The 26,558-nt window shown below is 51.2% G+C and overlaps 1 protein-coding gene across 1 annotated transcript in view; it reads right to left on the reverse strand.

Annotated features, from left to right (window-relative positions):
• The window catches only part of TMC7 (transmembrane channel like 7), a 105,827-nt gene that overhangs the window by 36,009 nt on the left and 43,260 nt on the right, over positions 1–26,558 (reverse strand). Inside the window, exons 6-7 of the mRNA XM_075317984.1 lie at positions 24,245–24,390; positions 4,854–5,001 (exon numbers count right to left, since the gene is read on the reverse strand). Coding sequence (XP_075174099.1) covers positions 4,854–5,001; positions 24,245–24,390 — 294 coding nt within the window. The remainder of the gene's footprint in view (positions 1–4,853; positions 5,002–24,244; positions 24,391–26,558) is intronic.

Genomic DNA, 26,558 nt, shown 5'->3' on the forward strand with positions numbered 1-26,558 from the left:
AATATCCAACATTTCATTGATGGACGCAATAAGATCATTCACTATGGCGTCCCCATCAGGAGTATCAAGGTTGAGAGCGGCTTCAGGATCAGAATCCTGATCAGCTACCTCCGCTTCATCATACAGAGTCCTCTCGCTGAGACCCTGAACATTGTGATGATGTCGAGGGGATATCATAGCGAGCTCGCTTAATCGGTCTGGGGCTGCGGTCCGTGTCAGAGACCTCACCCTGGGATCCATGAGACACCCCGGGAGGACATTGCTGTTCCAACTGAGGGGGACCAGGGGGCAATGATTCCACAGTGCCCCTGGCTTGAGATGCCGGCCTGGACTGCAAGGCTTCTAATATCTTAGCCATAGTCTCAGAAAGTCTTTCAGTAAAAACTGCAAACTCCGTCCCTGTCACCTGGACAGTGTTAACAGGTGGTTCTCCCTGGGCCGCCCTTAGCAGAGGCTCCGGCTGAGAAAGTGCCACAGGGGCCGAGCATTGCACACAATGAGGGTCAGTGGAACCTGCCGGCAGTATAGCCGTACATGCTGCACAGGCAGCATAGTAAGTCTGTGCTTTGGCACCCTTGCTATTTGTGGACGACATGCTGTTGTCTCCTCTGAGCAATACAGGAGGGTATATAGACAAAAATCAACAATGCACCATACAGTGTAAAGTATAGTCTATAATCATGTAATCTATAAGTACACTTCTGCACTAGTGGGGGCCAGCACCACAGGTGCTGCTTACCGCCTTCGCAAAGCGGTTGTGTGGGCACCAGAAATCCCTGCCTGGGTCTCCCTGAGCTTGTCTCTCCTCTCCAGCGTTAGCAGAGCTGGAGGAATGGCTGCCGGCGTCCTGAGGAGAGGAGGGAGCCGTGGGCGTGACCCAGAAAAGTGCGGGGAACTGGTGCCCCACTGTGCAGAGTGAGGGGGGTGGAGTATGCAAAGCATGCTCCAGCCCCTCAGTGCTGCCGTCCTGTACAGCGTCCCGCCCTTCCCCTGACTGGCAGGGCTGGGGCGGGAAGAAAACGAGACTAGGCCGCAAAAGCCGGGGACTCGAGTTATAAGCACGGCCGCCGTATAAGCGCGGTCGGCGCGGAAGTCCCCGGCGCACTAACAGTCCCCAGCCGCGCCGTAGTGATAACCATGGCAGCGGTGGTCAGCGCGGCAGTCCCCCTACACGAACACACTCAGCGACGCTGAAGTGTGTAATGGCACACAAACGCAGTCAGCGCTGCTGTCCCCCGGTGCACTAGCACACCCAGCAATGCTGGAGTGTTGCTGTGCGCGGTCCCCCACGGGGACACAGAGTACCTCAAAGTAGCAGGGCCATGTCCCTGAACGATACTCGGCTCCTATCCAGCATGGTCCTCAGGAGCTGTGGATGGAGCACGGTCTCCTGTGCCTGGAGATCGAAAGGATCCCCACTTCACCCAGAGCCCTAATTGAGGGATGGGGAAGGAAAGCAGCATGTGGGCTCCAGCCTCCGTACCCGCAATGGATACCTCAACCTTAACAACACCGCCGACAAGAGTGGGGTGAGAAGGGAGCATGCTGGGGGCCCTGTTATGGGCCCTCTTTTCTTCCATCCGACATAGTCAGGCAGCTGCTGCTGACTAAGCTGTGGAGCTATGCGTGCATGTCTGACCTTCGCACAAAGCATAAAAACTGATGAGCCCGTAGCAGTACGGGGGGTGTATAGGCTGAAGGGGAGGGGCTTTACACTTTTAGTGTAATACTTTGTGTGGCCTCCGGAGGCATAAGCTATACACCCAATTGTCTGGGTCTCCCAATAAGGAACGACAAAGAAATTACTCTTTTTGTTGCAAAGTTTGCGCAACATGCAATAACAACAGGTGATAAAAACGTAGCATCTGTGCAAAAATGGTACCATTAAAAACGTCAGCTCGAGACGCAAAAATTAAGTCATCCATAAGCCCCACATCTCGAAAAATGAGAACGCTACAGGTTTCGGAAAATGACGCCACTCTAAGCACAAACTTCTGACTTTTTTTTTAACCCCTTAGATAAAAGTAAACCTATACATGTTTGGTGTCTACGAACTTGTGCGGACCTGAGGCATCACACCGACACATCAGTTTTATCATATACAGAACACTGTGAATAAAATACCCCCAAAACAATTGCACTTTTTTTTGCAGTTTATGCGCACTTGGATTATTTTTTTCCAGTACACTATATGGTAAAACTGATTGTTTCATTGACAAGTACACACAGAGCTGGTTCATTCTTTGGACGTTGCTCTCCCGCTGTGAAGCACACATCGCTGTGTTTGACAGCGAAGAGAGCAACGATCTGAATGTGCAGGGAGCAGGGAGCCGGCTTCTGGCAGCCTGCGGTAAGCTGTAACCAAGGTAAATATCGGGTAACCAAGCGAAACGCTGTGCTTGGTTACCCGATATTTACCTTGGTTACTAGCGTCCACCGCTCTCAGGCTGCCAGTGCCGGCTCCCCTGCTCCCTGCACACGTAGCCAGAGTACACATCGGATAAATAAGCAAAGCGGTTTGCTTATTAACCCGATGTGTACTCTGGCTAGGAGTGCAGGGAGCCAGCGCTAAACAGTGTGCGCTGGTAACCAAGGTAAATATCAGGTAACCAAGCGAAGTGCTTTGCTTGGTTACCCGATATTTACCTTAGTTACCAAGTGCAGCATCGCTTCCACGCGTCGCTGGTGGCTAGTCACGGTGAGATCTGCCTGATTGACAGCTCCCCAGCGACCATGTAGCGACGCACCAGCGATCCTGACCAGGTCAGCTCGCTGGAGCGTCGCTAAAGTGTGACGGTACCCTTAACGTGTACACAAAAGGCAAATACAGCATTAACCCCGGAGGGTCTGGAGCACATTCATTAATTACTGCATTTCTATACAGGCGATTCATTTTCTCTAACTGCCCAGGAAGGACAGGATATTTCCTACCCTGAATTCCACTGTGGAGAGAACAGGAAAAACCTCACCGTATTGCCATTTTTTTGGATTTCTGGACGAACGTCTTTATACATTTGCCTATGAGTAAGGAGGCTGTCTGTTAATCATTAAAGAAACCCCAAAAAACTCGAAGTTTTCTTCACTTAATTTAGCGATTAATGTGATCAAGGTCCTGGAGGACCGAAACGTTAATTATTGCAAGTGTCGCATGTCTTTCAATTGTTGCTATCTTGCCTTCTGTATTAAAAATCTATTAGCATTGAGAAAGCGAGTTATATCTGTATTCATTCTTGCCCATTGAGCGTGCAGTGTTTCATTTATGTATGATTTATCAGGGATTTTTGAGCCTCTTACACTAGCACCTCCCCCCATTCTTCTACACACTATTTTCTTATTTTTAACCTAGGAGATCACCAGTATCTGCAGTCCAGGCAATCACAGAGGGGTGTCAGCTGTATGTTACAGGATAAAGGTGAGGATGAAGACTTTCTATTGTGTACTAAGGCAGGATAAGAACAGGATTGACTTAGGGTACTTTCACACTTGCGTTCAGCGCAGTCCGTCACTATGGAGAATAGCGCAGTCCGTTAACGCACTGCGCTATTCTCCATAGACTTGTATGGACGACGCACTGTAACGCAAGTGTCAGCGTTGCATCCGCTGGACGACGCAGTGTCGTTATTTTGACGCTGCGTCGGGCGGAAGGAACGCAGCATGTAACGTTTTTTTGAGCTGCGGAAACCTCTATTTTTCACTGCACATGCTCTTTTGTTTTTTAAATCACAGAAACTTTATTTTGTTTCTCGGTGGCCGAACGCTAAGCTGAGCGCCAGGCCGCCGGCACGTGAGTGCTCTCAGCTGAGCGCCCGGCCGCCGGCACGTGAGAGCTCTCAGCTGAGCGCCCGGCCGCCGGCACGTGAGAGCTCTCAGCTGAGCGCCCGGCCCGCCGGCACGTGAGAGCTCTCAGCTGAGCGCCCGGCCGCCGGCACGTGAGAGCTCTCAGCTGAGCGCCCGGCCGCCGGCACGTGAGCGCTCTCAGCTGAGCGCCCCGGCCCGCCGGCACGTGAGCGCTCTCAGCTGAGCGCCCGGCCCGCCGGCACGTGAGCGCTCTCAGCTGAGCGCCCCGGCCGCCGGCTCGTGAGAACGCTCTCAGCTGAGCGCCCGGCCGCCGGCACGTGAGAGCGCTCAGCTGAGCGCCCGGCCGCCGGCACGTGAGAGCGCTCAGCTGAGCGCCCGGCCGCCGGCACGTGAGAGCGCTCAGCTGAGCGCCCGGCCGCCGGCACGTGAGAGCGCTCAGCTGAGCGCCCGGCCGCCGGCACGTGAGAGCGCTCAGCTGAGCGCCCGGCCGCCGGCACGTGAGAGCGCTCAGCTGAGCGCCCGGCCGCCGGCACGTGAGAGCGCTCAGCTGAGCGCCCGGCCGCCGGCACGTGAGAGCGCTCAGCTGAGCGCCCGGCCGCCGGCACGTGAGAGCGCTCAGCTGAGCGCCCGGCCGCCGGCACGTGAGAGCGCTCAGCTGAGCGCCCGCCGCCGGCACGTGAGAGCGCTCAGCTGAGCGCCCGGCCGCCGGCACGTGAGAGCGCTCAGCTGAGGCGCCCGGCCGCCGGCACGTGAGAGCGCTCAGCTGAGCGCCCCGGCCCGCCGGCACGTGAGAGCGCTCAGCTGAGCGTCCGGCCGCAGGGTGATCAGCTGATCGTTCACAATAGTCTGCTGCCAGTAAAACTGTAAAGAAAAAAAGAAAACAAAAAACCTTTCCATTGTTTTGTACGATCCGTTGCATCCATTGTGCCATTATATGCAACGCATCTGTTGCATCCGTCACACAACGCAATGCAACGGATGCCTTTCAACGCAAGTGTGAAACTCAGCTTTATACCAACACTTCAAGAGAGACTCCGTGGCTCCAGGGACCTCACCTGTAGCTCGTGCAGCAGAGTGCTGTGCTTCAGACGAGCGTAGTACTGGTCTTTAATACAGAAATCCCAGCCGGCAAATATTTTATTGCAGAAGCTCTGAAATCTCTCTTCATCATGCACAAGGCTGCGTTTAAAGCCTTCCACTGCCCTGGAGAGATCAAGCAAAAACAAAAAAAATTGTCAAGATCTTAATGTCGTCATTTCATCTCCTCTCTGCGTACCAACTGACTTTAAAAATAAAAAAAAAATAAAAAATAAAATTCCTTCTGTACTGTAATTCCATAGCTTAATTGTAGTCTATTTTGCAGTAGAAGACACACCCAGGATTAAACAATTGAAAAAAAGAAAAACAAAAAAAAACCAAAAAAACTAAAAATAAAACAAGTAGGCCTACGACACACTGCGAGAAAAACAGTGCGAGTAGCGTGCCATAAAACATCGCATTCCACTCGGACCAATATTAGCCTATGTCCCAGCACCTATGAGCGATTATTATCTCAGCCCTAATCGGACCGAGAAAACAATCGCAGCATGCTGCGGGTGTAATGCAATCCTTGTTTCTCTCGCACCCATTCAAGTCTATGGGGTGAGAAAAAAATTGCACTGCACTCGGAGTACACCGGTGTACCGCAAGTGCAGGGCGAGAATGGCAATAGCCGGCTACGGAGGAGAGAGGGAGATAAATCCCTCCCCCCCTCCTCAGTGCCGGCCCTCCCCCCGCAGCTGAGGTCCGATCGCATGATCAGACCTCAGTCGCAGGGACACTCGCATGACACTTGGCTCTGCTGTACTGTCAGGGTGCCAATTATGAAAGAATGCCAAACGATGTGCACATGGAGTTCAGCTTTTTCATGCCCTGGATTGATCAGTGCTGAGAAAGGTGAGGGAGAACTGTGCAGCTCTGAATAGCTCAGACACTCTCTCAATGATCAGGTAGATCTCAATATAAAAAGTGGCCATGGTATTTCGACACTGCTCTGCCCCCTTGACTGCGGACTATAAGATTGAGGGTCGTTTTATAGTTCAGAAAACGTAATAAATACAATTTTTAAATATTAGCATTAAAGGACGTTAGAGATGGCTCATCCAAATTTAACAAAGAAAAGCCAATTCTGCCGACTGGCTGGAAAGTGTTTGTTTGGCCATGATAAAAATTTTGCCTGTTGCTAATCCATGAAGGATCTTTCTGATAAAGAACATTCCTAGATTTATCATTTGTCCCTACTAGTCATCACTGAAATTGTATGGATAAGTCTGAGTGACTAATATCCAATAGGTAAAGGCCGCTAGCGATATCACTGTAAAGTCACCGGTTTTGTGACGTAATAGCGACCTCCCCAGAGACATTGCAGTGTGTGAAACGCATCAGCGACCTGGCCCCCGCTGTGAGGTCGCTGATCGCTACAAATCTTTCAGGACCAATTTTTGGTCCATTGTTTCCCGCTGCGCAGCATGTATCGGTGTGTTTGACACCGGCATTAGCGACTTCCCTTTCATACAGCTGCTTTGACACGTCCCCAACGACCAGCGAGGTCGGTCTGCAGGTCCGTATTACTGCTGCGTCGTTGGCCAGGTCTGCCTGTTTGACAGCTCACCAGAGACTTTCCAGCGATCCCGGCCAGGTCGGGATCGCTGGAAAGTCTCAGTGTGTAAACCCAGCTTAAGGAGTTGCTGGGATAAGGAGCATTCAACGGGTGATTGATTACACAGGTCTGCAAAAAAAAAAAATTCTCGAGAGGAGTTTTGGTTATTCCACGTAATCTTTATGTTTATGAGTGCACTGTATCCGAAAATGACCTCTGTTTTGTCATTGGACATCACGTTTTCTGACAATTTAAGTAACTATGTTAAATAAGACAATACCTCAAAATAAATGAAAATACTCATAAAATTAATTTATTACAAATATGTTTCATGAAAATCATTTTTTTATTTTTTTTTTTAACTGCAATGAGCTCACTAACACATTAAAATTGATTCTTCTTCCCTGTGAGGCTTCTCTTGGTAGATTTACGCTTGTGAGTAGCATCTGTAATGTCTCTCTGAAGCGTCCAACAGTGGTCTGCCATCATTGTAATGCTCCATCTTCCCTGGTATCTTCTTGTAGTCTGCCATCATTGTAATGCTGCATCTTCCCTGGTATCTTCTTGTCTCTGGTATCTTCTTGTAGTCTGCCATCATTGTAATGCTCCATCTTCCCTGATATCTTCTTGTAGTCTGCCATCATTGTAATGCTCCATCTGCCCTGGTATCTTCTTGTAGTCTGCCATCATTGTAATGCTCCATCTGCCTGGTATCTTCTTGTAGTCTGCGCATTACAATGATGGCAATCTTCTCTGGTATCTTCTTGTAGTCTGCCATCATTGTAATGCTCCATCTTCCCTGGTATCTTCTTGTAGTCTGCCATCATTGTAATGCCCCATCTTCCCTGGTATCTTCTTGTAGTCTGCCATCATTGTAATGCTCCATCTTCTCTGGTATCTTCTTGTAGTCTGCCATCATTGTAATGCTGCATCTTCCCTGGTATCTTCTTGTAGTCTGCCATCATTGTAATGCTCCATCTTCCCTGGTATCTTCTTGTAGTCTGCCATCATTGTAATGCTCCATCTTCTCTGGTATCTTCTTGTAGTCTGCCATCATTGTAATGCTCCATCTTCCCTGTATCTTCTTGTAGTCTGCCATCATTGTAATGCGCTATCTTCTCTGGTATCTTCTTGTAGTCTGCCATCATTGTAATGCTCCATCTTCCCTGGTATCTTCTTGTAGTCTGCCATCATTGTAATGCTCCATCTTCCCTGGTATCTTCTTGTAGTCTGCCATCATTGTAATGCGCTATCTTCTCTGGTATCTTCTTGTAGTCTGCCATCATTGTAATGCTCCATCTTCCCTGGTATCTTCTTTCCATCTCTTTGATGTTCTGGTGGAATCGTTCACCTTGCTCTTCACTTACAGCTCCCAAATTTTCAGGAAAGTTGTCAAGGTGGGAATGGAGGAAATGCACTTTCAAACTCATCAGGCAACCTAAAGCTTGAAATGCTTTCAGTATTCGTCCAACGATTTGTTTGTAGTCAGGGTCCTTGTTATTGCCTTTAAATTTCTCTACGACCTCTTTAAATGCAATTAACCCTTCTTATTGAGGATGCGTCATGGTATTGATAAACTCTTGATCAGCTATAAGCCTTCTAATGTCTGGTCCAACAAACACACCTTCCTTCAATTGTGCCTCCGAGAGGCCTGGAAACTTGGCGACCAAGTATTTGAAGCATTCTCCGTCTTTTGGAAGTGATTTTACGAATTGCTTCTGTGGCGCCCCTGAGGCTTCCGTCGCCACAGGTCATTGCACCCCATCAGCGGTGTGATGCCCCATTCTGGGTGAGGAAGGGAGTGAACACCGGTCCCCTGGTAAATCCACACTACACCCATTGCTAGGAACACACTGGGACCAGGGAAAGTGGCAGACAACCCTCCCATGCTGCATGCTGGGAGGAGACATAAGACCCATCCCTGCTCCCATAGGGTGGTAGCTTAGCAATCGGGGGGTGGGGAGAGCCAGCCGAGTGTAGAGCAGAGAGGAAGGTCAGAGTTTCAGTTTACCTCAGAGAGTGGGAGAGTGAGGAGCCAGCATGTAGCTGTGAAAGAGAAAGGAGCTCTGTGAGCTCAGAGCGTCCGCACAGAGAAAGCAACAGAAGTCTGAGAGAGAGTGCGGAAGGAGGAAGAGGTCTGCAGGAGGCAGGCAAGGAGGAGAAGTAGAAAGAGAGCTCCAAGTCAGTCAGGAGCTGAAAGGAAAGAAAGAGACGCTTCCTGGTGAAGATCCTGGACTCAGAAGGTCCAGGTGACACCACGCAGAGAACAGAAGGGGTCCCAGGGCCACGGGCAGTCCTAGAGGTGCCAAGGGTAGTTGTAGAGCTGCGGTGGCCTGTTCCACAGGAACATCGGTGGAGGGATCAAGCTGCAACAGGGGACGGTCCCTAGAAACCGGAGGAGTGCAAAATCATCTCCAAACAGTAAAAACCGAGGCCCAGGGAACGTTGTAGACTCCCCGGGCCAGAGCCCATAGCAGAACCTCCAGAAAAGGGTAATCAGCCGACAGGTGACCCCCCCAGCCTGGAGGCTGTAGTGGAGGCCAAGCCAGGTTTATCCTATCAAAGGCAAGGCTTAGGAAGACAGCCGAAGACAGAGACACTAAAGAGAAGGGCACCGGCTTTTACTCTCAGAATCACCCAGAAACGGCGGAGGTCCCTGACAGTGGTCTCAGCAGTCCAAGGGCCCCTGGGCCCCGACAAGAATTGTGAGTAAAGAACTTGAACTGCACCCTTGGAGTGGTCTCTGTTATTTTAGCTGCTTAAACTTCCACTACATCATAGACTCTCACGAGCACCAACAGTGCCCCGGGCATTGCTCCACCTGTGGGGAGCAGTACCATCATTGCTGCCACTTCATCATCCCGGAGGCCTCACACAGCAGCGGCGGCTTCATAGCCGCATGCCACAGGTGTCGTCACGAACACAAACTTTAATTCATAGGCCACATATTGAACTGACACCCACCAGGGCCACGGAGCAGGGCCCAGCCACCACTGACTACCACCGGACAAGTCCGGCCCGGCACCGGGTGTCCCATAGCCCTGGGGTGGGGGAGTCAAATTATCAATCCCAATTTGATGTGGAGAGGTGGTAGAAGAACTTTATGGGGAGGAACCAAAGTTTCTCGGGGGACATTTTTTTCACCAACTGTCAGCACCCTCGGCTGCCAATTCTTCTTGGTCCAGTGATTTTGTCGGTCTCGACTGTCCCATAGACACAAAAAACAAGGGTATTTGGTATACCCAGAATGTTCCCGAGCAGCATGCACAAGACTTTCAAATCCCCGCATACTTGCCAACCGTTGTCTTCATATTTAAGTTTACAAAGAACCAATTCCAAGTTCTCGTAGGTTTCCTTGAGGTGTACGGAATGACCTACAGGGATGGAAGCATAAAAACCACCGTTGTGGAGTAAAACTGCTTTGAGACTTCTTTTTGAAGAATCTATAAAAAGATGCCATTGCGCTGAATGATATTGGATTTTGAATTGACCCATCAAACCTTCGACATCGATGCAATGAACCAACTTATCTTCCTGGGCAAAGGAAGGAACAAACTCGTCTTCACAATGTCTGAACCATGAAAAAGACACTCCTCGCAACAATAAATTCTTGCTTTCGAGCATTGAGCCAAGTAACTCAGCGACATCTTTGGAAAGATTTAAGTCTCTTACCAAATCATTCATCTCCACCTGGGAAAACAATTTTGGTCTTGTATCATCTTCAAAGTCAGAACTTGATTCATCTGGTTTAGGTATAACTCCACCTTCATCGGACATAGTTATTTCTTCCAAGGTAGCAGGGGCCTTGGGTACTGGTATATCTGTGCCATGGGGGATGGGACGAATTGCTGAGTGAATATTGGGGTATGAAATGGAATGCTTCCATTTTGAATTACACCCTTTGACATCGCATGAACAAAAGTAACAATCGTCACTATGATTCTTTTGCTCTCGGCATACCATAGGAATCCCATAACGGAAAGCTTTTTTCTTACCCTTGAACCAATTTCGGAGGTCCTCAACACACAGTTTGCACACTTTATGAGGCGCCCAAGCTTTATCTTGATCTCCAAGCTTTAGTCCGAAATATGCGAAGTATACTTTTTTCACAAAGTTTGTAATAAAGGGAATTTGGTTTACTTACCGTAAATTCCTTTTCTTCTAGCTCCTATTGGGAGACCCAGCCAATTGAGTGTATAGCTTCTGCCTCCGGAGGCCACACAAAGTATTACACTTTTAAAAAAGTGTAACCCCTCCCCTCTGCCTATACACCCTCCCGTGGATCACGGGCTCCTCAGTTTTGGTGCAAAAGCAGGAGGGAGAAAACTTATAAATTGGTCTAGGGTAAATTCAATCCGAAGGATGTTCGGAGAACTGAAGACCATGAACCATAAGAACAAATCAACATCAACAACATGTGTACACAAAAGAACAACCAACCCGAAGGGCACAGGGGCGGGTGCTGGGTCTCCCAATAGGAGCTAGAAGACAAGGAATTTACGGTAAACAAAATTTTCTTTTTCTTTGTCGCTCCATTGGGAGACCCAGACAATTGGGACGTCCAAGAGCAGTCCCTGGGTGGGTAAAAGAATACCTCAATAAAAGGAGCCGAAAACGACCCCCTCTTACAGGTGGGCAACCACCGCCTGGAGGACTCGCCTACCTAGACTGGCGTCTGCCGAAGCATAGGCATGCACTTGATAGTGCTTCGTGAAAGTGTGCACACTAGACCACGTAGCTGCCTGACAGACCTGCTGAGCCGTCGCCCGGTGCCGCAAAGCCCAGGACGCACCTACGGCTCTGGTAGAATGGGCTTTCAACCCTGAAGGAAGTGGAAGCCCAGAAGAACGGTAGGCCTTGAGAATCGGTTCCTTGATCCACCGAGCCAAGGTTGACTTGGAGGCCTGAGAGCCCTTACGCTGGCCAGCGACAAGGACAAAGAGCGCGTCTGAACGGCGCAGGGGCGCCGTGCGAGACACGTAGAACCGGAGTGCTCTCACTAGATCCAAAGAGTGCAAATCCTTTTCACACTGGTGAATTGGATTAGGGCAAAAGGAAGGCAAGGAGATATCCTGATTTAGATGAAAGGGGGATACCACCTTAGGAAGAAATTCCGGGACAGGACGCAGAACCACCTTATCCTGGTGAAAAACCAGGAAGGGGGCTTTGCATGACAGCGCTGCAAGCTCAGACACTCTCCGAAGTGATGTGACCGCCACCAGGAAGGCCACCTTCTGAGAAAGACGGGAAAGAGAAACATCCCGCAGCGGCTCAAAAGGCGGCTTTTGAAGAGCCGTCAGAATCCTGTTAAGATCCCAAGGATCCAACGGACGTTTGTAAGGTGGGACCATGTGGCAAACCCCCTGCAGGAACGTGCGGACCTGCGGAAGCCTGGCTAGACGCTTTTGAAAAAACACGGAGAGCGCCGACACTTGGCCCTTGAGAGAGCCGAGGGACAAACCCTTGTCCATTCCAGATTGTAGGAATGAAAGAAATGTGGGTAAAGCAAACGGCCATGGAGACAAACAGTTATCAGAGCACCAGGATAAGAAAAGTTGCCAAGACCTGTAATAGATTTTGGCGGACGTTGGCTTCCTGGCTTGTCTCATGGTGGCAATGACATCCTGAGATAACCCTGAAGACACTAGGAGCCAGGACTCAATGGCCACACAGTCAGGTTGAGGGCCAAAGAATTCAGATGGAAAAACGGCCCTTGTGACAGCAAGTCTGGACGGTCTGGAAGCGCCCACGGTTGACCCACCGTGAGATGCCACAGATCCGGATACCACGACCGCCTCGGCCAGTCTGGAGCGACGAGAATGGCGCGACGGCAGTCGGACCGGATCTTGCGTAGGACTCTGGGCAGCATTGTCAGAGGGGGAAACACATATGGCAGTCGAAACTGCGACCAATCCTGGACCAGAGCGTCCGCTGCCAGAGCTCTGTGATCCTGAGACCGTGCCATGAAGGCCGGGACCTTGTTGTTGTGTCTCGATGCCATGAAATCGACGTCCGGCGTTCCCCAGCGGCGACAGATCTCTCGAAACACGTCTGGGTGAAGAGACCATTCCCCCGCGTCCATGCCCTGACGACTGAGAAAATCTGCTTCCCAGTTTTCCACGCCCGGGATGTGAACTGCGGAGATGGTGGAGCCTGTGACTTCCACCCACTGCAGAATCCGCTCGACTTCCTGGAAGGCTTGACGACTGCGAGTGCCGCCTTGGTGGTTGATGTAGGCGACGGCAGTGGCGTTGTCCGACTGGATTCGGATCTGCCTGCCCTCCAGCCACCGATGGAAAGCCAATAGGGCTAGATATACTGCCCTTATCTCCAGAATATTGATCTGAAGGGACGATTCTATTGGAGTCCAGGTTCCTTGAGCCCTGTGGTGGAGAAAAACCGCTCCCCAACCTGACAGGCTCGCGTCCGTGGTGACCACGGCCCAGGTTGGGGGGGAGGAAGGATTTTCCCCGAGACAGAGATGTGGGTAGGAGCCACCACTGAAGTGATGTTTTGGTTGCAAGTGAAAGAGAGATGTTCTTGTCGAGGGAAGCCGAACTCTTGTCCCATTTGCGAAGAATGTCCCATTGGAGTGGCCGTAGATGGAATTGCGCGAACGGCACTGTCTCCATAGCTGCAACCATCTTCCCCAGGAAGTGCATGAGGCGCCTTAAGGGGTGTGACTGACTCCGAAGAAGTGACTGCACCCCCGCCTGCAGAGAAAGCTGTTTGTCCCGCGGTAGCTTGACTAACGCTGGAAGGGTATGAAACTCCATCCCGAGGTAAGTCAGTGATTGGGTCGGCGTCAACTTGGATTTCGGGAAATTGATGATCCACCCGAACTGCTGGAGAGTCGCCAGAGTGACGGTAAGACTTCGTTGACACGCCACCCGAGAAGGGGCCCTGACTAGGAGATCGTCCAAGTATGGGATTACCGAGTGGCCCTGAGAGTGCAGGACCGCCACGACGGATGCCATGACTTTGGTGAAGACCCGTGGGGCTGTCGCCAGGCCAAAGGGCAATGCGACGAACTGGAGGTGTTCGTCCCCGATGGCGAAACGCAGGAAACGGTGTTCGGGTGCGATCGGCACATGGAGATAAGCATCCTTGATGTCGATCAATGCTAGGAAGTCTCCTTGTGACATCGAGGCGATGACCGAGCGGAGAGATTCCATCCGAAACCGTCTGGTTCTCACATGTCTGTTGAGCAGCTTGAGGTCCAGAACGGGACGGAAAGACCCGTCCTTTTTTGGCACCACGAACAAGGAGTAAAATCCGCGACCACGTTCCTGAAGGGGAACGGGAATCACAACTCCTTCCATCTTTAGAGCGTCCACCGCCTGAAACAGTGCGTCTGCCTGTGCGGGGGGTGGGGAGGTTCTGAAATAACGAGCCGTAGGTCGAGAGCTGAACTCTATCCTGTAACCATGAGACAGAATGTCTCTCACCCATCGGTCTTGAACGTGTGGCCACCAGGCGTCGCCAAAGCGGGAGAGCCTGCCACCGACCGAGGATGTGGCTAGATGAGGCCGAGAGTCATGAGGAGGCAGTCTTGGAGGCAGTGCCTCCTGCGGCCTTTTGGGGGCGTGACTTGGACCGCCACCCATAGGAGTTCTTCTGGCCTTTCTCCGGCCGGTTGGACGAAGAGGATTGGGGCTTGGCGGAGGGACGAAAGGACCGAAACCTCGATTGGATTTTTCTCTGCTGAGGTCTCTTAGGTTTGGACTGGGGTAAGGAGGAGTCCTTTCCCGAGGATTCCTTAATAATCTCATCCAACCGTTCGCCAAACAAACGTTCGCCAGAAAAAGGCAAACCAGTTAAGAACCTTTTGGAAGCAGAGTCTGCTTTCCATTCGCGCAGCCACATGGCCCTGCGGACTGCCACGGAGTTAGCGGATGCTACAGCCGTACGGCTAGCAGAGTCCAGGACGGCGTTCATGGCGTAGGACGAAAATGCTGATGCCTGAGAGGTCAAGGAAGACACATGCGGAGCAGAATTCCGCGTGACAGCATTAATCTCAGTCAGACATGCCAAGATTTCTTGGAGAGCCCACACAGCCGCAAAGGCCGGGGCAAAAGACGCGCCTGTGGCCTCATAAATAGACTTCACCAAGAGCTCTATCTGTCTGTCAGTGGCATCCTTCAGGGATGAGCCATCGGCAACAGACACAACGGACCTAGCAGCCAATCTAGAGACTGGCGGATCCACCTTGGGTGAGTGCGCCCAGCCCTTAACGACCTCAGGTGAAAAGGGATAACGCGTGTCAGAGTGCCTTTTAGCAAAACACTTGTCCGGGACCGCTCTGGGCTTTTGGACAGCGTCCCTGAAGTTAGAGTGATCAAAGAACGTATTGCGCATACGTTTGGGGAATCGAAATTGGTGTTTCTCCTGCTGAGAAGCCGACTCCTCTACTGGTGGAGGCGGGGGAGAGAGATCCAACACCTGGTTGATGGACGAAATAAGATCATTTACTAAGGCGTCCCCCTCAGGGGTATCAAGGTTGAGGGCGAAGTCAGGGTCAGAGCCCTGAGCTCCCACGTCTGCCTCGTCATCCTGAGAGTCCTCCAGCTGAGATCCAGAGCAGCGTGAGGAGGCCGGGGAAGAGTCCCAGCGAGGCCGCTTAGCCGGTCTGGGACTGCGATCCGGGCAGGAGTCCTCCGCCTGGGACCTAGGGGCTATCCTGGGAGCGCGCTGCGGCGCGGACCGAGAAGGCCCTGGAGGAGACAAACTAACAGGGGCCGGGGCCTGTGAAGAGCCCGGTCTGGACTGCAAAGCCTCAAGGAGCTTAGATGACCATTTGTCCATAGACTGTGCAATGGAGAAAGTGACAGAGTTTCTCAGCGAAAGAGGCCAATGACGGTGACTCTGTCCCTGCCGCCTGCTCAGGAGGAGCAGGGGGATCTACATGAGCCGAGGGGCCCACAAGTGCCCCGGGCTCCGGCTGAGCAAGCGTTGCAGGAGTCGAGCATTGATCACAGTGAGGGTAGGTGGATCCCGCAGGCAACATAGCCCCACAAGAGGTACAGGCTGCGAAAAGAAGGGAATTTTGTTTACTTACCGTAAATTCCTTTTCTTCTAGCTCCAATTGGGAGACCCAGACAATTGGGTGTATAGCTACTGCCTCCGGAGGCCACACAAAGCACTACACTTAAAAGTGTAAGGCCCCTCCCCTTCTGCCTATACACCCCCCGTGGGATCACGGGCTCCTCAGTTTTAGTGCAAAAGCAAGAAGGAGGAAAGCCAATAACTGGTTTAAAAACAATTCAATCCGAAGAAACATCGGAGAACTGAACCATTCAACATGAACAACATGTGTACCCGAAAAAACAAAAATCCCTAAGAAAACAGGGCGGGTGCTGGGTCTCCCAATTGGAGCTAGAAGAAAAGGAATTTACGGTAAGTAAACAAAATTCCCTTCTTCTTTGTCGCTCCATTGGGAGACCCAGACAATTGGGACGTCCAAAAGCAGTCCCTGGGTGGGTAAAATAACACCTCGTGACAGGACCGTAAAACAGTCCTTTCCTACAGGTGGACAACCGCCGCCTGAAGGACTTGTCTACCTAGGCTGGCGTCCGCCGAAGCGTAGGTATGCACCTGATAATGCTTGGTGAAAGTGTGCAGACTCGACCAGGTAGCTGCCTGGCACACCTGCTGAGCCGTAGCCTGGTGCCGTAATGCCCAGGACGCACCCACGGCTCTGGTAGAATGGGCCTTCAGCCCTGAGGGAACCGGAAGCCCAGCAGAACGGTAGGCTTCAAGAATTGGTTCCTTGATCCACCGAGCCAAGGTGGATTTGGAAGCTTGCAACCCTTTACGCTGACCAGCGACAAGGACAGAGTGCATCCGAGCGGCGCAGGGGCGCCGTGCGGGAAATGTAGATTCTGAGTGCTCTCACCAGATCCAACAAATGCAAATCCTTCTCACATTGATGAACTGGGTGAGGACACAAAGAAGGTAAGGAGATATCCTGATTGAGATGAAAGGGGGATACCACCTTAGGGAGAAACTCCGGAATCGGGCGCAGAACCACCTTGTCCTGGTGAATCACCAAGAAGGGAGATTTGCATGAGAGCGCTGCTAGCTCGGACACTCTCCGAAGAGAGGTGACCGCTACTAGAAAAGTCACTTTCTGTGAAAGTCGAGAAAGGGAAACATCCCTCATAGGCTCGAAAGGCGGCTTCTGGAGAGCAATTAGAACCCTGTTCAGATCCCAGGGCTCTAATGGCCGCTTGTAAGGAGGGACGATATGACAAACCCCTTGCAGGAACGTGCGTACCTGAGGAAGTCGTGCTAGTCGCTTCTGAAAAAATACAGATAGCGCTGAGACTTGTCCTTTAAGGGAGCCGAGCGACAAACCTTTTTCCAAACCGGATTGTAGAAAGGAAAGAAAAGTAGGCAATGCAAATGGCCAGGGAGAAACTCCCTGAGCAGAACACCAAGATAAGAATATCTTCCACGTCCTGTGGTAGATCTTGGCGGAGGTTGGTTTTCTAGCTTGTCTCATGGTGGCAATGACCTCTTGAGATAATCCTGAACCCGCTAGGATCCAGGACTCAATGGCCACACAGTCAGGTTCAGGGCAGCAGAATTCCGATGGAAAAACGGCCCTTGAGACAGCAAGCCTGGCCGGTCTGGTAGCGCCCACGGTTGGCCTACCGTGAGATGCCACAGATCTGGGTACCACGACCTCCTCGGCCAGTCTGGAGCGACGAGGATGGCGCGGCGGCAGTCGGACCTGATCTTGCGCAGCACTCTGGGCAACAGTGCCAGAGGTGGGAACACATAAGGGAGCCGGAACTGCGACCAATTTTGAACTAAGGCGTCCGCCACCAGAGCTCGGTGATCGTGAGACCGCGCCATGAAAACTGGGACCTTGTTGTTGTGTCGGGACGCCATTAGGTCGACGTCCGGCATCCCCCAGCGGCGACAGATCTCCTGAAACACGTCCGGGTGAAGAGACCATTCCCCTGCGTCCATACCCTGGCGACTGAGAAAATCTGCTTCCCAGTTGTCCACGCCTGGGATGTGAACTGCGGATATGGTGGATGCCGTGTCTTCCACCCACTTCAGAATCCGCCGGACTTCCTGGAAGGCTTGCCGACTGCGTGTTCCTCCTTGGTGGTTGATGTATGCCACCGCTGTGGAGTTGTCCGACTGAATTCGGATCTGCTTCCCTTCCAGCCACTGCTGGAAGGCTTGTAGGGCAAGATACACTGCTCTGATTTCCAGAACATTGATCTGAAGGGTGGACTCTTGCTGAGTCCACGTACCCTGAGCCCTGTGGTGGAGAAAAACCGCTCCCCACCCTGACAGACTCGCGTCCGTCGTGACCACCGCCCAGGATGGGGGTAGGAAGGACTTTCCCTTTGACAATGAGGTGGGAAGAAGCCACCACTGAAGAGATTCCTTGGCCGCCTGAGAAAGGAAGACGTTCCTGTCGAGGGACGTCGACTTCCCGTCCCATTGGCGTAGAATGTCCCACTGTAGAGGACGCAGATGAAACTGCGCGAAAGGGACTGCCTCCATTGCTGCTACCATCTTCCCTAGGAAGTGCATGAGGCGTCTCAAGGGGTGTGACTGGTCTTGAAGGAGGGATCGCACCCCTGTCTGTAGTGAACGCTGTTTGTCCAGCGGAAGCTTCACTATCGCTGAGAGAGTATGAAACTCCATGCCAAGATATGTCAGCGATTGGGTCGGGGTCAGATATGACTTGGAAAAGTTGATGATCCACCCGAAACTCTGGAGAGTCTCCAGTGCAACGTTCAGGCTGTGTTGGCATGCCTCTTGAGAGGGAGCCTTGACAAGCAGATCGTCTAAGTAAGGGATCACAGAGTGTCCCTGAGAGTGCAGGACTGCTACTACTGCTGCCATGACCTTGGTGAAGGCCCGTGGGGCTGTCACCAGACCGAAAGGCAGAGCTACGAACTGAAGGTGTTCGTCTCCTATAACGAACCGTAGAAAACGCTGATGCTCTGGAGCAATCGGCACGTGGAGATAAGCATCCTTGATGTCTATTGATGCTAGGAAATCTCCTTGAGACATTGAGGCGATGACGGAGCGGAGGGATTCCATCCGGAACCGTCTGGTTTTTACGTACTTGTTGAGAAGTTTTAGGTCCAGAACGGGACGGAAGGATCCGTCCTTTTTTGGCACCACAAACAAATTGGAGTAAAAACCGCGACCTTGCTCCTGAAGAGGAACAGGGATCACCACACCTTCTGCCTTTAGAGTGCACACCGCCTGCAGAAGAGCATCGGCTCGGTCGGGAGGCGGAGACGTTCTGAAGAATCGAGTTGGAGGACGAGAACTGAACTCTATCCTGTACCCGTGGGACAGAATGTCTCTCACCCAACGGTCTTGGACCTGTGGCAGCCAAATGTCGCCAAAGCGGGAGAGCCTGCCACCGACCGAGGATGCGGAGAGAGGAGGCCGAAAGTCATGAGGAAGCTGCCTTGGTAGCGGGTCTTCCGGCTGTCTTTTTAGGGCGTGACTGAGCCCGCCAAGAATCTGAGTTCCTCTGATCCTTTTGAGTCCTTTTGGACGAGGAGAATTGGGACCTGCCCGAGCCTCGAAAGGACCGAAACCCCGACTGTCCCCTCCTCTGCTGGGGTTTGGTTTGTCTGGGCTGAGGTAAGGATGAATCCTTACCCTTGGACTGTTTAATGATCTCATCCAAACGCTCACCAAACAGTCGGTCACCAGAGAATGGCAAACTGGTTAAGCACTTTTTGGAAGCAGAATCTGCCTTCCATTCCCTTAACCACAAGGCTCTGCGTAAAACCACGGAGTTGGCGGACGCCACTGCCGTACGGCTCGTAGAGTCCAGAACAGCATTAATCGCGTAAGACGCAAATGCAGACATTTGAGAGGTTAAGGATGCCACCTGCGGCACAGATGTACGTGTGACCGTGTCAACCTGTGTAAGACCAGCTGAAATAGCTTGGAGTGCCCATACGGCAGCGAATGCTGGAGCAAACGACGCGCCGATAGCTTCATAGATGGATTTCAACCAGAGCTCCATCTGTCTGTCAGTGGCATCTTTAAGTGCAGCCCCATCTTCCACTGCAACTATGAATCTAGCCGCAAGCCTGGAGATTGGGGGATCCACCTTGGGACACTGGGTCCAGCCTTTGACCACGTCAGGAGGAAAGGGATAACGTGTGTCCTTAAGCCGTTTGGAGAAACGTTTATCTGGATAAGCGTTGTGTTTCTGGACTGCCTCTCTAAAGTCAGAGTGGTCCAGAAAAGAACTTAATTTACGCTTGGGATATCTGAAATGGAATTTCTCCTGCTGTGAAGCTGATTCCTCCACCGGAGGAGCTGGGGGAGAAATATCCAACATTCTATTGATGGACGCTATCAGATCATTCACTATGGCGTCCCCATCAGGTGTATCCAAGTTGAGAGCGGTCTCAGGATCAGAATCCTGATCAGCTACCTCCGTCTCATCACACAGAGAGCCTTCCTGCTGGGACCCTGACCAGTGTGATGAAGTCGAGGGCCGCTCATAGCGAGCCCGCTTAGGCTGTCTGGGACTGTCGTCCGTGTCCGAGCCGTCACCCTGGGAAGCATGGGACACCCCCGGAGCTGTTCCAATTGAGGGGGACCAGGGAGCAATGATTGAACAGTGCCCATGGTCTGAGATACTGGTCTAGACTGCAACGTTTCTAGAATTCTAGTCATAGTCACAGACAATCTATCAGCAAAAACTGCAAACTCTGTCCCCGTCACCTGGACAGTATTCACAGGTGGTTCTCCCTGGGTCACCTCTAGCAGAGGCCCCGGCCGAGCAGTTGCCACAGGGCCCGAGCACTGCACACAGTGGGGGTCAGTGGAACCTGCCGGTAGAGAAGCCTCACATGCGGTGCAAGCAGCATAGAAAGCCTGTGCCTTGGCACCCTTGCTTTTTGCGGATGACATGCTGTTGTCTCCTCTGAGCAATCTAGGAGGGTATATAGCCAAGAATCACCAGCGACCGTACAGTGCAATGTAAAGTATGCAAGCATAAAAATACAAATGTACACTTCGGCACTAGTGGGTTCAGCACCAGAGGTGCCGCTTACCGCCCGCTCAAACGCGGGTGTGTGGTCGCCAGAATCCCGTGTCTGGGTCTCCCAGAACTTGTCTCCCCTCTCCAGCTCAGACTGCACACAGGAATGGCTGCCGGCGTTCTGTGAAGAGGGGCGGACCGTGGGCGTGCCTCAGACAAAGTGCGGGAAACTGGCGTCCCACTGTGCCCAGTGTGAGGGCTGGAGTATGTAAAGTAGACTCCAGCCCTCTGCGCTGACATTCTGTACAGCGTCCCGCCCTTCCCCTGACTGGCAGGCCTGGGGGCGGGAACGAAACGAAACTAGGCCGCAAAAGCCGGGGACTCGAGTAATAAGCGCGGCCGTCATACATGCACGGCCAGCGCGGAAGTCCCCGGCGCACCACAAGTCCCAGCCGCGCCGCAGCAAACTGACAGCAGCGGCCGGCGCGGCAGTTCCCAATACATATACTCACTCAGCAGAGCTGTAGTGAGCAGTGGCACAAGCGTGCGCGCTGTTGTCCCCGGCGCACTAACACACCCAGCAATGCTGCAGTGTGTCTGCGTCTGTATGGGGACACAGAGTACCTTGATGAAGCAGGGTCCTGTCCCTGACGATACTCAGCTCCATATCCAGCAGATTCCTTTCAGGGGCTGTGGATGGAGCGCGGTCTCAGTGCCTGGAGACCGGTAAAATCCCACTTCACCCAGAGCCCTAAGGGGGATGGGGAAGGATGCAGCATGTGGGCTCCAGCCTCCGTACCCGCAATGGGTACCTCAACCTTAACAAACACCGCCGACAAAAGTGGGGTGAGAAGGGAGCATGCTGGGGGCCCTATATGGGCCCTCTTTTCTTCCATCCGACATAGTCAGCAGCTGCTGCTGACTAAACAGTGGAGCTATGCGTGGATGTCTGACCTCCTTCGCACAAAGCATGAAAACTGAGGAGCCCGTGATCCCACGGGGGGTGTATAGGCAGAAGGGGAGGGGCCTTACACTTTTAAGTGTAGTGCTTTGTGTGGCCTCCGGAGGCAGTAGCTATACACCCAATTGTCTGGGTCTCCCAATGGAGCGACAAAGAAAAACCTGTGACTTAAGGGCTTTGCTCCTTGTGGACGACATGCTGCAAGCAATAAGTGTCCCTTAGGAGAGCGACCACTGAGGGTATATGGGAAAGGATTTAACAGCCATTCCGAATATATATAATATGTGTAGATATATATATATATATCACGGCACCCTAGGGGAACCAGCACCGGGTGACCGGTGTGGCTTACCAACCGCTGGTGTCCTCCAGATTCCCTGTCGTGGGTCCCCCAGAGCTGTAGAGATGTGCAGCTGCAGCATACACCGGCAGAATGCCAAACATGGCCGCCGGAGCTCTCAAGGGGGGAGTGGAGCCATGGGCGGCGCCGGCAAAAGGCGGGAATCTGGAGGCCCCATAGTGGTCCATGAGAGGGGAGGGGAGGCATGCAAAGATGCTCCAGCCCTCTGTCGGTAATACCGCCCTTCCCCCTGACAAGCAGGCCCGGGGGCGGGATTTTTCGCGACTAGGCCGCGATGAAGCCGGGGACTAAATTTAAGGCCGTGCCCGACAAGCAGGCACGGCCGGCGCGGAAGTCTGATGAAAAAACAACGGACGGCGCTACTGGGGAGAGAGGCGACCTCTCTCCCCGTACCGTCCCCCAATGGGGACACAGAGTACCTTGAAGGTGCAGGGCCCGGTCCCTGGGGATGAAAACGCTCCGGTCCAGCAGGTTCCACCAGGGGCTGCGGATGGAGCACGGTCTCAGCAGGTGAATGACCGATGAAGCTCCCACTTCTCCCAGAGCCGCATAAGGGATGGTGAAGGAGACGGCATGTGGCTCCAGCCTTTGTACCCGCAATGGGTACCTCAACCTTAACAACACCGCCGACATAGTGGGGTGAGAAGGGAGCATGCCGGGGACCCCATAGGGGACCTCTTTTCTTCTGTCATACTATGTATGATACATTTTTTTTTTTTTTTTTTTTTATGAGTGGATGTGTGCCTCCTTCCACACAAAGCATAAAACTGAGGAGCCCGTGATCCACGGGAGGGTGTATAGGCAGAGGGGAGGGGTTACACTTTTTTAAAAGTGTAATACTTTGTGTGGCCTCCGGAGGCAGAAGCTATACACCCAATTGTCTGGGTCTCCCAATGGAGCGACAAAGAAATTCAGCTGTTGCTTCATCACTGTATATTCACACAAATGTAACAGAAACTGTCAGGCGCATTAATACACTTCCGCTGAGCCATAATGCTAATTTTGGGAAACACGGTTGAATATGAAGAGCTAACGCGAACTGAGATTAAAAAGTGTGAACAGGGGAGAAGAAAGATAAAACAATTGAAACAAGCCCGGTCATGTCAGAGCCCGCTCACTCAGCTTGCAAAATGTTGATGCTGGTTTCATTAGCTCACTCTGAAAGTTCTTTTCTTTGAAAGTTATATTTTTTTGGCATTGTATATCTTCAATAATGCATTGATGTGAATTAATAGTAATTTTGACTTTCAAAACCCTAAAAAAAAAAAAAAAAAAAAAAAAAAAAAAAAAAAATAAAAAAAAATTAAAAATATCCTAAATTTGAAGAGAATTTTGCATTTTGTGGCAAATCCTGACGTCCAGGATTTTTTTTCAATATTTTTTCATTTTCAGCATACCAAAATACATGGAAATTAGATGAAAATAATCAAACAGCTTTTTAGTCGTAGACCTGTGTTATTTGTTGAAAGGGTGCTTCCTCATCATGAGTATGATCACTGTTCAATATAACACAGGGAATACGTTTTTCTTGAAATGTAAAATTTCTCACATGTCCTGCATACTTGCTATTTTGTTTCAGCCTATATTTTTTCCAAGACTCCTAGTCATGTGGATTTTCCTCACGAGCCATTATCAAAATACATTGATTAAACTAAAATTATAAGCGACTGCTTGCAATGCTCGCCGACAGGATTGGTAAAGCTGCGAGCTGACGTGGACCCACTGGACTACCCGGTCTTACCCTTCAATTGGAAGGGCTTGACCAAGCGCCGGCCGCGAGGCAGACGCCAGGTGACACTCCAGGCCAGTGAGCAGGACTGTGACAGCTTACTGCCAGGACAAGGATGGACATAGATGCAAAACAGGCAGAGTGTCTATTGTAGACAGGAACCACAGGGACTGCTAAGGCAGGTAAGCATGGCCAGGAGAAAAATACCAACACGGCAAAACAGACAGGAACAAGGTACTAACAGGGCAAGACGGACAGTAAGATACACTGGCTAGGGAACAGACAGTGGACAAGGGGACCTGACAACTAGCTGGCTAGGTAACGAACCACTAACTAACTAATAGCATTGCTCAGGCACCTCCCCTAGTGGAAGCTTGCCTTAAGTACCCAGTACTTGTCAGTGATAGGCTGAGAAGCACTTCCACTTTAAGAGAAGGTCAGTGGTGCGCATGCCCTAGGTGCACTTGTGGAGGTCCTGTGTGTCCATGCACAGGCCCCGGGAGAGGGAAGCAGAGGACGCCAACATGGAAGGACCACAGGGAAGCCAGGCTGTGTGGTGTGGGCTGGCCTCGTCTGTGAGTGAGTTGCCGTCCATGCAGGAGTGAGAAAGAGCAGTGCAGGGACGCTGGCGCTTCAGTGTTATTTTTGAAATTTTCAAAACACATTGATTTAAGTAGCTATAAAAATCAAAGTTTCACTATAATCAAATTTATAGAATGAAACTTTTATACAACTGTCATATAAAAAAAAAAAAAAAGAAACTTTACCTTTTTACAATCCAGAAGATGCTTAATAACAGGTAGAGGATGGTGACCAGTACATAGGCTAGTGGTAGCTTGTACTTGAAGTTGTAAACTGTGACGGAGTCGATGGTGTAAAACCCATAGAACAGATAAGTAACTTCAAGAAAACCCTGAAAAAGAAGAACAAATTCAGGTGTAAAATAAAAATAATATCTAAAGCTCCAGTATTGTATTACTTTGCTAATGATCCTTAGGGTAGGCTGGGGGTCCAGCACCCGAGCCCACCTACCCTTCAGCTGTTTGCAGTGTCTGATGTATACAGTTTGTAACGGAACAAGCTCATGTCACTGTATAGTTGTCATTGTCATGTAGTGCAGATCCGCAACTATTATTTTAGGAGCTGATCTACATGACCCAGCAACGACCAATAAGCAGCATGACAGAGCGGTGATGTCCTGATTCTTTTACTGTTTATATTTAGTTGGTGAATGTTCCTTCACTCGGACACCAAAGATTCCCACAAAGCTAGTCCAATACTGTCAATATCCAAAGTCTACAGGACTGATGGAAACAACCAAGGACTGTGAAGTGTTAACACATCAGGGCTTTCTATTCAACAAAGGGGTAACAGAGCATGGTGCCAGGCTGGGACTCATGGGGGCAAACACCTCAAATTAGAGCATGCCTTACAGATGTATAGCTCATCAGAATGTGGTTGTCATGGGTGCCCAGGAAACACTGTGTAACCTATGCTGGCCCACACGCTGGGGCCCCTGCGCTCACCCTCACACCTGGAGGTACCCTTGAAGGTAGGGAGCCCCGGGCCCCCAGCCTAGGCCCTATCTCCTGTCCTTGTGCCTGATATCCCCCCTTCCACAACCCACCACCCGGGGGGAAGGGGCAAGAACAGAAGTCAACATCCCCACAAATAAATAAAGACAAAACAGGGGTGACACCAACAAAAATTCGTACACACGGCAACCACACACAAATGAGTCACTAAAAGTGCACAAAAGGGAAACAACAAAAAAGGGGGTAAAGTAAACAGACTACTGGGTAACTTATACTGTACAACCAGCACACCTAGAAATGCTGCAGCAAGCACCAATGCTGCAGCCAACAAACAAAGTCACAGAGAGGGTTTCTCCAGGCCCATACTCCTGGCCAAGCTTCCAAATGAATGAAAATAACTGGCACCCTCTGGTGGAAGTGTTCGGGTTCAGAATTAAGTAACCTGAAATACTTAATTCAGCCATGTCACAGACCCAGATACGTAGTCTAGTTGATGTAGCCTAACATACATATTTATAAATACTTTTGTTTTGTGATTTTCCTTAATACAATATGCCAGCACAATTCAAAGATGGCTCCTGCATTGGGGACTATGCCTAAGATAATAAGGAGATTGAGAACACCCAAAGTTTGGACCAACCGATCCAGTAGAGATGATGCAAGTTGCTATACGCCCCGAGCCCGACCTGCGATATTTGATTGGACTTATATTTTGTCTACACCCTTTTCTTATCTAGAACTATAAAAGTTGTGAACAATAAATTGAGTAGAAGCCTACTGGCGTCCGTCATGAGAGGAAGCTATTAACCGACCGCAGTCTGTTATTTCTTCCCGCATGCACACATGACATTCCAGATAATCTGAAAAGGGCAGTCAGACCTTAAGAGACCCTTTGTGTCTCGCCTTAAAGCCAGCTTTACACGTTGCAATTTCGCATACGATCTTGTATGCGATTTGCAACGCCCCCATCGTATGTGCGGCACGTTCAATTTGTTGAACGTGCCGCACAAACAAATAACCCCCGTCACACGTACTTACCTTCCATACGACCTCGATGTGGGCGGCGAACGTCCACTTCCTGGAGTGGGAGGGACATTCGGCGTCACATCGACGTCACGCGGCAGCCGGCCAATAGAAGCAGAGGGGCGGAGCTGAGCGGGACGTAAACATCCCGCCCACCTTCTTCCTTCCGCATTGTGGGCCGGGAGCCGCAGGACGTAGGTAAGATCTGTTCATCGTTCCCGGGGTGTCACGCGCTGCAATGTGCACTGCCCCGGGTACGATGAACAATCTGACGTGTAATTCTAGAGAAAGGTACGATGTGTATGTGATGAATGTTTTACCTTTCAAACGCAATCGCACGTACCTGTCACACACTGCAATGTAACTTACGATGTGATACGCCGGATGTGCGTCACTTACGACGTGACCCCGCCGACACATTGTAAGATACATTGCAGCGTGTAAAGCGGGCTTTAGAGAAGTAGAGGGTATACATAGGACCTGGGTGTGGAACACCTGACCAGGAGTCAGGAGCTGCTGGAAG

Source organism: Anomaloglossus baeobatrachus, chromosome 7 (genome assembly GCF_048569485.1).
Source record: "Anomaloglossus baeobatrachus isolate aAnoBae1 chromosome 7, aAnoBae1.hap1, whole genome shotgun sequence".
NCBI classification, from domain to species: domain Eukaryota; kingdom Metazoa; phylum Chordata; class Amphibia; order Anura; family Aromobatidae; genus Anomaloglossus; species Anomaloglossus baeobatrachus.